The sequence below is a fragment of the Salvia hispanica genome, chromosome 4 (assembly GCF_029641045.1).
Source record: "Salvia hispanica isolate PSC_SH4W2 chromosome 4, Shi_PSC_v1, whole genome shotgun sequence".
Lineage (NCBI taxonomy): Eukaryota > Viridiplantae > Streptophyta > Magnoliopsida > Lamiales > Lamiaceae > Salvia > Salvia hispanica.
In genome coordinates, this window is record NC_142695.1 from 3,528,913 (window position 1) to 3,544,121 (window position 15,209).

Sequence of the window (15,209 nt, forward strand, 5' to 3'; positions counted from 1 at the left end):
ATATTGTGTGACTTTTTTTAGATGCAACGATGATAAGTTTAAGGAGTGAATTACATATTTAGAACCTATACTTATCACGACGAACGTTTGCGGTCCCTATACTTACAAAATATCATTTGCGGTCCTTATATTTGTACTTATGCACGTTTTAAGGTTCTTTTCACTTTTTGATCTTTTTTTGGACAAAAATACCCCCCAAGAAAAAATTTATACACTATTTTCTCTCTTTCATCCTCCTTTCTTTTTCTTTTGTCTATAATAAAATTAGAACTAAAATTATGGGTTTGTTAATCTTATTTCCTTGTATTCTGTTAAATTTTTTGAGAAATTTAATCATATGATGATAAATTTTATATTTTCACGTCATTTTTCTTCATCACACTAGAGTATTTGTGATTATGCTTCAAATGTGGAGTATTATAATTAATGATCCCGTAAATAAAAGATTAAAAATTTGAACGACGAATTTCAACAAGTGAATATTTGAATCTAATCAATCGTAAAGTGAGGAATAATAAGCGATAAATGGAATGTATGAAATTATGGTAATTTTGGTTGTGTGTATTTAGCAAGTGGGCAGCGCCCGCGACTTATGTGGGTTCTCACATCAGAAATTTCTCTTCGCAATTCTAACAAAATAATGTAAAATAAACTTTTTAGCTGAACATTTGTTTTTGATTTGTCTAATTTCCTTCTTCAAATATGTCTCATCTCAATTTTTTGTTGTAATTATACAAGTCATTTACAAAAAGAAGAAAGAGAAAATATGAAGAAGAAAGAAAAAGGAGAGAAAATAGTAATATATAAATTTGCCCATCATTTATTTGGGGGTATTTTTGTCATAAAAAATGTCAGAAAAAGAAAAGAACCTTAAAATGTGCATAAATACAAGTATAGAGACTGCAAATGATATTTTGTAAGTATAGGAACCGCAAACGTGCGTCGTGATAAGTATAAGTCCTAAATATGTAATTCACTCTAAGTTTAAGATATGTTCTTTTTGTTAAACTTTCTAAATATTTTCTTTTCCACATCATTAGTACCATCAAATACCTATACAGACTAAAACTTTTAATCCTTCCTGGACTCTCGTGACTCTTGAAATTGCAACATAATCGTTCATAACTAAAACCATGTTTTTTAGAATTAAGCGGACATTAGCATACAAATATAATTTTTTTTCACAGTTAATAAGTACTTTAATCATAATTAAATTCAACACATGATAATATTCATAAACATAATATTCTGATAAACATATTTATTTAAATTAATATATTACAAATGTACAACGATGTAAATTAAATCCCAGTATAATATTAAAAGCCCATATTATAAAATTTAATATACTAAAAGCCCAAAATTAAACCTACGCCTTCACATCTCCTCTACACCCGGCCGCCGCTGTGCTCACCACTCCGCCCCCGCGCTGCCTCGCGCCTGCACAGCCGCGTCGCGGATCTGCTCTCTTTCTCTGTGCTTAACGTAAGCTCACATTTCTAAAGCTTTCACCTTTTAACCTTGTTGATTGTTCGATGGATTTGAGGAATTTCGATTTTGTTGTTGTTGTGGATTTATATTATCCTCCCATGTTATTTTGGTTTTGAAGGATATCAAAGAGTAGTTGAACGAAAATGGCACCTTCTTTCTCTCTCATCTGTCCCTATGCTGCAATCAAAAAATCACAAAATCAGTCCACAACAATAGTTCTCAAAATTGCAGATTCAATTAGTGACTTCTCTATATATAAGTGTTAGTGTTGAATCCTGTCACCATTTTATTGCACCAATTTTTTATCCAATACTCCCTCCGTCCCACTTTAGGAGTCCCGGTTGAGTTCGGCACGGGTATTAAGAAATGTAAAGGAAAGTTGGTGAAAAAAGATAATGGAACGTGAGTCCTACCTTTTTATATTAGTTTTATAATAAAATGTGAGGGGAAAAATGATAGTGGAATGTGTGGCCTAATACCATTTATGGAGTATTCCAATCGGGACTCCTAAAGTGGGACACTAAAAATGGTAAACCGGGTCTCCTAAAGTGGGACCGAGGGAGTAATACCATTTTTTATCCTGTCTTTTTTTTGACCAATGAGTGACTTTCCCGCCGAAAACAGGGTAAAAAAACTGGCACTTTATATTTTGATAGATAGATTTATACACTGGCTATACATGGAAGGATATATTGTGTCACCACTATACTTACAACACCCTGATCAATTTCCCAGTCTCTTACTAATTTCTTATCAGCTCAAGAGCAAAATAACTCATTAGCAGAATATGTTTGCCTGGTGATTAGTTCCAAATTGCAGACATGATCACATATATAATGCTATGATTGATGGATACTGTAACGTCAACAAAACACTCTTGAGTTCCCATTGCCATATAGGGAGGTTCAGAGATGCATTTGATTAGTTTGTAAATATGGGAAGAACTGACTTATAGGTAAACATGTGTAATTGATTTATGAGTCAGGTTTTACAGTGTCAAGTATATAGTTGTATTTTCTCTTTCGATACATGTATATATATTTATCCATCTAATTTCGATCCACTTCCCAGTCAACATAAATTCCATCCAACAGTTTGAAAGAAATGGCAACTTCGGATAGTAATTTAAGCATGTCTCCTCCCAGTTCTTACAGTGCGGTGGTTCTAGGTGGCACCTTTGATCGCTTGCATGATGGCCACCGCCAATTTCTTAAGGTCTGTCAGTATGCAGCTATTAATTGTAACATAATTAAATGAACTGATCGAATTGCATTAGCTATTGTGACAATGCAGGCCGCGGCAACATTAGCCAAAGATCGAATTGTGATTGGTGTCTGCGATGGCCATATGCTTGTTAATAAGCAGGTTGGTTGTTGTCCAATGTTTCATGTTTTGGAAAAATCATAAATTAATCTGGTACTTATTTTAAGAACACCTAGTCATGATTTAATGGGTTGTGATGACTTGTCTTATCTGAATTTGGAAAAACGGCAAATTTTTATAATTTCTTCACGCGCAATGGTTACCTGGCTGAAGGATGCTAATTTGTCTGTGCCATATTATCGTATTAGGATTAGGTTGTTTGAGAATGTATGCTGTTATGTCTGTTAATCTTTGTGATTGACTTCTGGTTTGGCAAGGCGTTAAATTGAATTTCTGTACAAGGTCTGATAATTTTGTGAACTAGTGAGGTTTTGGAATCAAACAAATTGTCAGTTGAGATTGACTATTCGTTAAGAGTTACATTTTTCAGTTAATTGTACTTAGTTTAGTAATGCTAGACAATTGGAAAGAATATATGATCCATTTCAATTTTTTTGCAGTATTCTAATCTGATTGAGCCTGTTGAAAAAAGAATGAAAAATGTTGAAGATTACATAAAGGTAGTTGATAAATGTCAACTTTAACCTTTCTTATTATGTCTTATAATTATCTTAATTATGCTGCTGCTTTTCTGATTTAGTTGCTAGTTTCTCCAACTAAAAGAATCTTTAACTCACGTCTGGTTTGATGAGATTTGCTGAGATCTATCAAGGGATGATAATGATTATATGATATGCGGGCAAACTATGGTTATTGATCAACTGATTTGTAGTCTTTGTTTATTTTGTGAACTTCTGATGTTTTCATTTGTGTTATCAGAAAGATAACTCTTTTTTCTTTGTGTGGAAACACATACTTCAGTCTGTAAAATTGGAGCTTGTGGTGCAAATAGAGCCAATTGCGGATCCTTATGGACCTTCTATAGTCGATGAAAATTTGGAGGCTATCATTGTCAGGTCCATCCTACTTGTTTCTGGCCGTTGATCTTCTTTCTTTCGTTTTCTTTAATTCTGGATTTATTGAAAAGTTTGGAATTCCTTGACAAGCCTGTGAAGCTTTGCATTTAAAAACCGTGGAGATGTCCCACAAAGAAAAAGTTCATAGCTAAGGAAAGCAAAACTGAATTTCGAATCTTCAAGAATTCATGAAAATTGAAGATATTTGGTAGGTTCATGTGATAGAAACTCTACTTAGAAATGCAGACAGCATATGCCGGGACTGAATTTTATTTCAAACTATATATCTAATTGTCTTTTTCTTTCTGGTGATTATTAATTAGTGCTAAGAAAATTCTCCTTTTTAAATCTATGATATGCTATAGCTAACTCAAAATTTGTTGTGACAGTAAGGAAACATATCCAGGAGGACTATCTGTCAACAAGAAGAGGGCTGAGAGAGGTCTTTCGCAGCTAAAGGTTTCTGATCCTATCCTCTCAGCGTGAGCTAATATGATGTCATATGCATTCAAAATTCATATATTAGTAATTTTTATAGATTGAGGTTGTCGATTTAGTCCCTGAAGAATCGACTGGGGAGAAATTGAGTTCTACTGCATTGAGAAAAATGGAAGCTGAGAAGGCAAGGAAGCTTCAGTTAGAAGGTCAGCTTTAATCCATGTTGTCTATATAAATTCTCAGATGTGCAGATGCAGTCAATGAATAATTCATCAATACCCAGAAAAATATTCTTAATATTTTTTACTTGATTGTTCAAACAAATTCCAGATAGAAAATTGTTTTCACTAAAGCTGTAATCTTTACTCAAATCAGCTGAAAAAGTTCTCAATGTTCTTGTTCATAGTCTTTACATGTTATTTGAATAAAAAAATTTCCATTGTAAATGTTACATAATTAACATTTTCTTCTAGAGTTTTGCTTTTGTATTATTGGGAATCATAATCTATTGATCATTCATTGGTCACAGTGTTTAGTTACTATTAAATTCAGAAATTAATGTAAATTAGTTTTAATTTTAAAGTTAGATCGTAGGCAATTTGTTATGTTATGAGTAATTCAGAGTAAACAATTAAATATATTATTTGATAATAACATTATATACTAGTACTAAAAATTCGAGATGTAATAAAAGATAATAGGGAAATTGGTCCTTAATATCATGAACTTTGTCCAGATTTTGGTTTTTCCCATAAACTTTCAAATTAGTACCATAAATCATGAACTTTCAGATTGGTTTGGTATTTTCCCGATAATCCAAGATTTTTTTAGGAAATTCCCTAAAATATGTTCCTAGCGTTTGTGAAAGAGAGAAACAAGGTTTTGTGTTTTAATTTTTGTAGCGTAGCGTCACAGATATGTGTTTCTAATTAAATTCTTTGTGTTTTTATTAAATTTATTTTGTTTTCTTTATTTTTAGAGTTTTGTTTTGTCAAATAAAAGTACTATTGTGTTTAATATTCCAAATAGATATACCAACATGACATGCCACTTATAAGAATGCTGCTAAATAGGATTCAAAATGTTATATAAATTAATTGAATTTTACACTTGATCATCCGTGGGAAATACCAAACCAATCTGAAAGTTCATGATTTATGGTACTAATTTGAAAGTTTATGGAAAAAACCAAAATTTGGGCAAAGTTCATGATATTATGGACCAATTTCCCAAGATAATACTACTAACTATCATAGGGTAAAGATTAAGATTTTCATGACATGCTGTGGGGGATGGTAAGATTGAAACCCAATATCTCTTTATTATAGCTATCCAACGATAAGATTGAAACGATATAACTCTTTGTTTATAGATATGAGTTTCAACAATTTGTTATTTCTAATCCAAAGGGAGATATTATAAAGATAAAGATCAAAACTAGCCAAAGTTACAAAACACACAAAACGTTGTCATTTTTTGTGTGCAGATATACGACTTTAACTTAATGAATTGAGTTTTGTAAGCAATTACAAAAATAAAGAAATTTCAAAATATAGACAAATTCAATACAATTATTTATGTAACTGTTCACGAATACGTGTAAGGAAGAAAAGTGAAGTTGTTCTTAGATTTCTTGGCATGGATTTGTATCTCATTCGGACGTTTGGGTGTAAACACTACTTTTTTTTATTTGGCAACGAAAGAAAATACTGTAAAAGATATTCTCTCCGTCCCACAAAGATTGTCTCATTTTTCCATTTCCGCCCGTCCCACAAAGTTTGTCTCATTTCACTTTTACTATTTTTGGTAGTAAACCTCATATTCCACCAACTCATTCCTACTCACATTTTATTATAAAACTAATACTTTAAAAGTAGGACCCACATCCCACCAATTTTTTCAACTCACTTTTCATTACATTTCTTAAAATTCGTGCTGGATCAAAGTGGGACTATCTTTGTGGGACGGAGGGAGTAATATTTACAACCTAAGTTAGAATGTCAACAGTGGTGCTGCGCGGCGTGGAAGGGGCGGTTCTCCAGCGGTCGGCACAGCAGACCAATGTAGTGCGCCGACTGCTTTGGCGCCAGTGCCGGAATATTTTTAATTTCATTTATTTTCTGAATTTTTCTTTAAATATATCCATTGTCTCATTTTTTTCATTCACACCTCCACATCCACACTACAATTCCAAATTTATATTTTCATCTCTTTACCTAATTCATTTGTTTCATTCCATTCCAAACTTCATTCTAAAATTTTACTCAAATCCTCTCATAAAATTGCTGACGTCGAGTATCAACACATGTTGGATGAGGCATTTGACACGGTGGTTGAAGAGGTGGAGCGGGAAGTCCAAGACGATGCGGAGAGTGCGTTGGCGGCGGCGGTCCCTCGTTTGATTCATCATCGGCGGTTAATCCGGCGTGACCTTGCCGGGGCTAACCAACGGCTGATTTCCAACTACTTTATCGAAAACCCCCGTTATCCCCCAGAGTTTTTCCGTCGGTGCTTCAGAATGTCGCAATGACTCTTCCTCCATATAGCAACGTCATTAGCTGGGCGGTGCTTCACCCTTCGACGGGATGCCAGCCACCAGATCGGACTGTCGATGTTACAGAAGTGCACCGCTGCAATTAGGCAATTGCCTATGCCGAACCGACTGACATGTTCAACGAATACCTGCATATGGGTGAGACGACTAGCTTGGAGGTTCTGAGGCAGTTTTGCAGGGGCATCAGGGACATCTTCGGTCTAGAGTATCTTCGAAAGCCAACCGCACAAGACTGCCAGATACTGCTGGATATGCACGGGACGGTGCATGACTTTCCAAGGATGATGTGCAGCATTGATTGCATGCACTGGGAATGGAGGAACCGCCCGGTGGCGTGGAAAGGGCAATTCAGTACTGGCTTCATAAGCAAACACCCGTCGATGATCCTTAAAACCGTGGCTGACTACCAGTTGCGGACCTAGCATGCGTATTTCGGTGTTGCAGGTTTTAACAACGACATCAACGTTCTGCAGTCGTCACCCCTCTTCAATGAGCAGTGCCGTGGTGAGGGTCCAGAAATCCGCTTCATGGCCAACGTCAAGCAGTACAACAGGGGCTACTATTTGGCAAATGGGATATACCCTCGGTGACCCGTATTTGTGAAGACGGATCGACATCCTGTTGGTCCGAAGAAAGCCTACTTCGCGCAACGTCAAGAGGGTGCGAGGAAAGATGTTGAACGAGCTTTTGGTGTGCTTCAAGCGCGATGGGGCATTATATGGTGCCCAGCAAGAATTTGGCACCAAAACGATGTCGCTGATATCATGTATGCATGTATCATATTGCATAACATGCTAACAGATGATGAAGGCTCGCTTGCAGAGCGCTGAGCATTGGACGACGATGCTAGTTCAAGTCATGGTGTTGTCACCACACCTTACAAATGGGTGTACCGCATAGTAAAGAATACTTGCTCCAAGCTTTCACCGATATGTGCAGGGAAGGAGAACACCTGGCACTCCAGGCCGATATGATGGAAGAGCTCTAGGCATGTAGGGGAGCGGGCACATCGTGATACCATGACGGTGGTGTTGTGTTTAGTGTTTTTAGCTAATTTTCGTTGATAATTTTCCAATATTCATAATACAACAAATATTTGGTTTTAATAATTTTTTAAATTAGTTATTTTTTTTCTAATTATTTTCATCTGATAATTTTTATTTTGGTCCAATTGAAATATACCAACAATTGAATAAATAATGTCATTTGTTGTTGTGGCGTGACTGTTTATTGGGCTGGACAAATTTTTGTGGTTGTGGAAGTGTTTTTATGGCTCTGGAAATGTTTTTGTGGATGTGGCATGGCTGTTCCGTCGCTGGTGGCCACCACTCTGGACACTCTTATAGTTACAAAGGTAGTGATAAAATGTTAACTCATATATTGTATAAACTCCAAACTTTTCAACACAATGTCAACACAGTGTAAAATTTCAAGATTTTGATGTCTATCACATGTCAATACAATGTCAACACGGTGTCAACCGTTGAAACTGTGTTGGAATTTTCTGTTGATGTTATTTTGTCATATATTAACATTTTTAACGGTCTAGATCATAATTTGAAGTTTGTACAATATTTAGAATTTGCATTTAATTACATTCCTAGTTACAAATAGGCAATGTGAGCAGGAATCAGATTATAATTGCAGTTATATCAATCAAATATGCTTTCTTCATTGATTCGTGCATTTTTTAGTGTTTTTGGACTCATTAGGATGTATTGGGACGGATCCAGCTACTAGTTAAAATGGGCAAATGCCCCACCTCAAATTCCATCACATATACAAAAATTATATTATAAAATATATTTGCTTTAATTTCTCACTAATTGGTCCTCTTAAATCTCTTAAATTTTGTCTATGTATATTTTTGCCCCTCTTTATATAAATTCCTGGATCCGTTCCTGAGGATGTATATGTACTCCCTTGCCTCCATCCCAGAAAGTTTATCATTTTCATTTATGTTTGTCCCATAAAGTTTGTCAGGTTTCACTTTTACTACTCTCTCTGTCCCAAGAAAGTTGAGTCGTATTCCTTTGTAGTCCGTCCAAACAAAGTTGAATCATTTCTTTTTTTAACAAAAGACAAAACATCTAATCATTCTTACTTTATTCCATTACTTACTTTACTCTCTTTTATCTTTTCTACTATTTCATCTCTCCTATTTATCTAATATAAATTCTTAATCTCCGTGTCCAAAAGTTTTGTATCAACTTTTTTGGAACGGAGGGAGTACCATTTTTAGTAGTAGATCTCATATTTCACTTCATTCTCACTCACATTATAAAACTAATAAATAAAAGTAGGACTCATATTTCACTAATTTTCTAATTCACTTTCTATTTCATTTCTTATAAATACGTGACGGGTCAAAACATGACAATTTCTGGGATGGATGGAGTATTTTCCATGCAAAAATGAATGAGTGGAATTTGGTAACGAATCTCAGACAAAATTGGAAAGTGAAGTGAAAGATTTCAAGATGTGGCGCATGTTTCCATTGTGTTCCACCCGATCGAATAAGATTGCATCATCTTATCACCCAGTCAAGTGTTCATGAGTGTATGTGATCTAATGGGTGTTACACGACTTGGTAGCCGTAGCACTGTGCCGACTTAGCACCCTGCTAGGGTGAGCTTCATGGCAATTGTCTCTAGAGAGCACTATTCGGCCGGGTAGATGATGTGCCGATGGGTGATCAATTTGAGTTAGAGACTTTTACGCTGTGATAAACCCAAACTTAAAATGTTTCAAGGGGTTAGACTTAAGTTTTTTTCTCTAAAGTCCAAATCTATCCCAATTTAGAGAGGACATTTTGAGCCCTAGATAAACCCCCCCGAAGATCGTAATTCGACATCGAGAAATTCATACAAGAACCGAAGGATCAAAGGAAGTTCAAGGCAAGAAGGAGAAGACTGAAGAACACAAGATTTATCCCATTTAGTTCTATGTAGTTATTTCTTTAGCATGTGTTTGGTTTGGTTTGGTTTGATTTTGGTTGTTACCATAACCATATGCACCGATCCGATAGAGTAAAGGGCAGAGTTTATCTAAGTGGATAATTATATTACTCCATGTTTTATCTCTTAAGTAACTAAACTAAAGAAATTTAAGATTTGAAACTAGCTATCCTATGTTGTTTGAACTATTTACTTTTAATATCAAGACCTAGTTTTATTTTATCTATTATTGTGGGATAGCTAATGTGTCTAATTTTTTGACAAACTATTATTGTGGGATAGCTAAAGTATGCTAAGAAATCGAGAAATGAGTAGTATGATAGATAAAACAGATAGTGCAATAGGTCAATAGGAACGATATGCCTAAGACTAATTAGCGAGGATACCTATGATTATTTTTGAACTACAAAATAAGAGCTTTAATCAGTCCATGTCCATCTATAATTTACATTGGGTTTAATAAAGAAAAAGTAAATTAACCGCGATTGTGAGTAAACCACCCTCATTATCGATCAACATTAGTTCTGATCTAAATAATTCTCATCTAAACTACTAAACTAGTAACTTCTGTCTCCAAAAACTACTTTCAAAAGAGATAAATATTTGTTACCGAACAACCGTATACCCCAAAATCAGATAACAAATACCTATATGGATATGATTATAAGATTTTATCGGATAGAGGATATCATTGTAGTACTATATATATCGGGATAAAAAAATATCTCCCTTTTGAATTACTACTATTTCGCATTTAAGCTTATCAAATCATATAATCAAATACTATAGTATTTTTTTAGTATTTAAATAGTCGCTAACTTTGATTTAACATAATCTTCCTTACCGTAGAAAACATACCAAACCCTAACTCAATTAATTGGATATAGATATAGGATTTTAGTGGATATCGATGCAATATTATGTCCCATACCCAAGTAAAAAAGAATTCTTGTAAAACCCTATATAAACTCCCTCTAATATTTTCTACACAACGCATTCTTCAACTAAATACTTAGAATAAATGCTGAACAACAAGCACAGTGGTACTTGTAAAATGAAGTCAGAAAATGCAATTATTTTTGCGAGCACAATGAATGCTCGCTAAAGTTGAATATTGCGACAACCTTGAGGAAGTTTTGCAAGAAAAAAATGCTTGCAATGTACTAATTTAACCGTTAGATATTGCAAGCAACTTGGCGAGCACTAGTTAATGTGCTTGCAAATTTTTAAGCATGTGCTTGCTAAAGTTCTTGCAAATTTTGCTACGAACGAAATGGGAAGCACCTTTCTTACTTGCAAAGTGCTTGCAAAATAACTATTTGCAAGCATATATGCTTATTTGCAAGCACTTTGGTGCTTGCAAAACAACTTTTTTTTTTGTAGTGTACGTTACGGATTTACATTTTTAATCTCGAACATTTTGTGTATTTTAATTTTTAATTTATTTGTGTATTTTATTGTGTTGTACTTCAATAATATGAATGCGTTATAATTTTTATTATAATTCATAAAAGAATTTATATAATTTTTGTATGAGCTTTTTAATTAAAAATATATGAAAAAGAAAATATTTAATTGGGTTGAGTTTGGGTCAATATTTAATAAATTGGAGGTTGTATATATGGATAAATAAGAAATAAATATTTTATTAAAAAGTTGATTAGGGTTGGATTAGTTGAGGGTTAGTTATGAGGGTATTCTAACGTATAACATGGGAATATGGTTTATGTACACGAAATTTTGATATATATATATAATTTGATTCGGCAAATGAGATTATGCTACATACAAAAAATGACTACCGTCAACTTAAATATTGATTCACATGGTCCTTATGATCATAAAATTGGGAGACTAAGCAAATTAGTTTTTAGATTTTATTTATTTCTAGTTAGTAGAATCAGTAAAAAGTGTCCTCCAACTATCGGGAAAGATGGTAATTTCGAAATCTCCATTTAATAGGAGAGATTTGGTATCACAAGGCAACAATTTCTTTCAATCATTGAATTTCTGTCAGCTTTTGATTTGACTGCACAACATTCGTAAAATGGTCATAACTTTCTCCACAAAACTCCAATTCAGATGTTCAAGGTACCCACACGAAGCTCTTTCGAAGACGAAGAGAATGATATGTAGTAGACACTGATTGAACTTCAGAATCGCTGGAAGAATGGGCTCGAACAGAGGCTGCTACATCTTGGCCTTTTTGCATGTTTTTCCAATCTTTTTTTAATCATTTATCAACAAACACATCATAATACCAAAATGTATCTTATGCAATTTAATAATATAAATTTGCATGATTGACATTTAAAACGAGCAAAATCTAAGTCTTAAAAACATGCAAAATTCGTGTTTATCACTCTATGCCAAATTGCTTGAGTCATATTCAATTTTGAGTTATCCTAAATTACTTAGTCATTTCCCCTTTCAATTAAAAACAAAACATCTAATTATATCTAAATCCTAAAACATAAAATTTGTATAGGGATCTATCTTGAACCAAAAAATAAAAGGTGCCATTTTTCTATCAACGTGTCATTTTCAATTTATTTAAATAGCATTTGATTACACGTTCAGTGGATTTTATATTATTCAAACAATTAAGCACCAACAGTTTAGTTATTTTCGAACGATTTCAATCAAAGAAATTGTACAACAGCGAACTCATACTTTTAGCGAATATATATCATTAGGGAAATTTCTTAATAAATTTAAATCCACTTAATTAATAAGTACTCAATTGTGAATGCGATATTGACGATTTACATTAGAAATTTCTTGATAAATTTGAATCCACTCAATACTCTTTGACGATTTCAATCGGAGATATTTTACACATATAGAAATTTTCTGTCGAATATTATTATTGACGATCTACATTAGAAATTTCTAAATAAATTTAAACCACTTAATAGTCATATTCACAATTTCAATTGGAGAAATTCTACAAATGCCATTTTCTGCCGAATTTATGATAATATTATTATTGACGATATAAATTAAAAATCTATCATCTATCAATCATTATATAAAGTGAGAGTTTTCTAAAGTTATTTTTGGCGGGAAACATGATAAAAAGTGAGAGTTTTCTGAAGTTAGTTTTCACGGGGAAACATGATAAAATGTGGACAACTTATATTATTCTTGATTTAGATCAACTCCAATCATTCACCAATGGTATAAAAAAGTTCTCAAACCATACACCATACGCAAATTCATTTTTTGGATATTTTATTGAAACAACACCAAATTTAGAGTAAACACAAAAAAGAATAGCTACTGCAAATAATTTTGAGATATTACGTACCAGTCCTTATTATTATTTTGAGATGTTGAATTAGCCAGACTTATAATACACGTAACTCTTTTTTAAAAATTCAAACATTTTTCATTGAAAATAATTAAATAATTAGAAAGCCGTTGTGAGACTATCATATCATAATAAATTATGTTTCTTTTGCAAGTAATAATTAATATATTTACTACAATTATGTTTCTTTTTTTAATATAAATTATATTTAATACAAAAATATATTAATAATAAATTTTGTATAGTTATTTAATTTATATAAATTATTCATAAAATATTATGGGATTAATACATAACTTAAATAAGTATACAGGTATAACTGAAAAGGTATAAAAAGTTTGTAAATATGGAATACTTTTTTTGTTTGAGGTTGGAGTAAAGATTGGAATAGAATTACTTTTTGGTGTGACCCAAAATTAAAAATAATTTTGAGTTTGGTGTATATGGTTGGAGATAGCAAAGTTACTTTAGTACCATCTTCCGAAACAGTTAATTGCACATTGATAGTATAAATATTCGTTGGGGAAACCAATTGCCCATTGATAGCCTAAAACTATTCATTGGAAAAACCATTTACCGCAAAAGCCAGTTGTTAAAACTCATTTCTAATACCAGTCCATGAGCTATGTGTTCCAATTTATAAAGAAGAGTATATATTGTTAAAATATTTACCATGAAAGAGAGCTTGCAAAAAGAATTAAATCCTTATGTAACTGATTTGATAGAAAAACGCTAGCTTAAGATATTGATAATCAAAATAAAAGTATAAGGATCTGAAAAAAATCTCATGTGAAAATAATTATTATTAGATTAAAGACAATTAATGGATGGAGGAGTCATTTTTACTTATGATCTAAATCACGATGAAGTAGAGTTAACTAACCTTGTTTAATCTCTCAATAATATCTAGAAATAAGTTTATATTCACTTTGTGGTCCATTCGTCCAAGTAGTACTTCTTTACTTAATAATCAACATTAATGCTTATAACAAGTTGGCTGGAAAAATTTCTCTCTTATTAATCATTGTGATTAGTGAATAAAATATTGTTGCACTTACATTTAAACATGAGATTTTGTTCATCTTTTGTCTATATATACTTATCATTCTGTTATAGAAATTATACATGAACAAACGACATCTAAGTTAGACCAAACATATTTAAATATTCATTTAATTAATTCACATGACATAAAAAATGAGCGTTAGATTTCGAAATCCAATGTAGTGGGAAGAGTTTTGTGATTTCTAACTATCTAGTGTTGGGATATGAATATATCCGTATTAATATTGTTAACTTTTCCTTAAATTGCTAACGACAACTAAGTGATATAAGTTAGATCTTTAAATTAAAGGCTAAGATTATTCAACTCCGAATATCAATACATTGTAAAAAAATGTCAATAAAAGTATTAGGATCAATTAACAACAAATTAGTTATAATTAACTTTTGAAATAAATATCACAAAAATTTTAATGCATATAACTATCACAATTTAAATTATTTTTGCACACAACATATATCAAAGTAAAGATGATTTTATAAAGATTATAACGAGATCTCACTTGCATATGTTCCGATGTCAAACTTTTGAAAAAATTTCTTCAATTTTTGGATTTTTATGAAGTAGTTTAATGCCAATGTAGTTATCTTAATATGTTAACATAATATGTATAAAATGTCAATTCGAAATTGTATTGACATATTCAAGATACTGTATTGATATGTTTAATACACTATATTGGCATTTTGATCCAAAACTCTAATATTAGTAGTTTTAATTATCCTTTTAAGTTTAAATAATAAAAAAAAGAATTTACACATGACAAATTATAGACCACTAGATCTCTAAACATGCTATGATCTCTAATTAGTTGTAGTTAGCAATTTAGGGAAAGTTAGCAATTGATCAAACCCCTATATATACATCCATAAACCCGGAGTGCTTCTCCAATCCTAAGGGGATGGAATGGAATGGTGGAATGGAATGTGATTCCTACTTCCATTCTATTCATTTGCTTGGTGTGATGGAATGAATGAGTGAATGGATGAAAATGCAAAGGAAATCCAAGGAAATTGACATTTCATTCCTATCTTCATTCCATTCCAACCTCCATTCCAGTCCAACCTTCATTCCATTCCACCCTCATTTCATTCCATCATACCAAGCATGCCCT

At 32.6% G+C, this 15,209-nt stretch overlaps 1 protein-coding gene across 4 annotated transcripts; it reads left to right on the forward strand.

Annotated features, from left to right (window-relative positions):
* The first annotated feature begins 1,339 nt into the window (after positions 1-1,339).
* On the forward strand, positions 1,340-4,723 carry LOC125195715 (phosphopantetheine adenylyltransferase-like). Of its 4 annotated transcripts, none has more exons than XM_048093888.2 (8): positions 1,373-1,485; positions 2,298-2,446; positions 2,563-2,706; positions 2,785-2,856; positions 3,315-3,374; positions 3,676-3,770; positions 4,160-4,229; positions 4,309-4,723. In XM_048093888.2, the coding sequence occupies exons 3-8, from the start codon at positions 2,596-2,598 to the stop codon at positions 4,423-4,425; spliced, it is 525 nt and encodes a 174-aa protein (XP_047949845.1). In that variant the 5' UTR covers positions 1,373-1,485; positions 2,298-2,446; positions 2,563-2,595; the 3' UTR covers positions 4,426-4,723. The 4 variants fall into 4 exon arrangements, with proteins under 4 accessions (XP_047949844.1, XP_047949846.1, XP_047949845.1 ...); XM_089057100.1 differs by having other exon boundaries at positions 1,376-1,485; positions 2,311-2,446; XM_048093887.2 differs by lacking the exon at positions 2,298-2,446 and having other exon boundaries at positions 1,340-1,485.
* The last annotated feature ends 10,486 nt before the right edge of the window (positions 4,724-15,209 follow it).

Coding starts and splice junctions, on each gene's coding strand:
- LOC125195715 (XM_048093887.2), top strand. CDS start 2,596: ATGGCAACTTCGGATAGTAATTTAAGCATGTCTCCTCCCAGTTCTTAC. Junction 2,707..2,784: donor GCCACCGCCAATTTCTTAAG/GTCTGTCAGTAT, acceptor GTGACAATGCAG/GCCGCGGCAACATTAGCCAA. Junction 2,857..3,314: donor ATATGCTTGTTAATAAGCAG/GTTGGTTGTTGT, acceptor ATTTTTTTGCAG/TATTCTAATCTGATTGAGCC.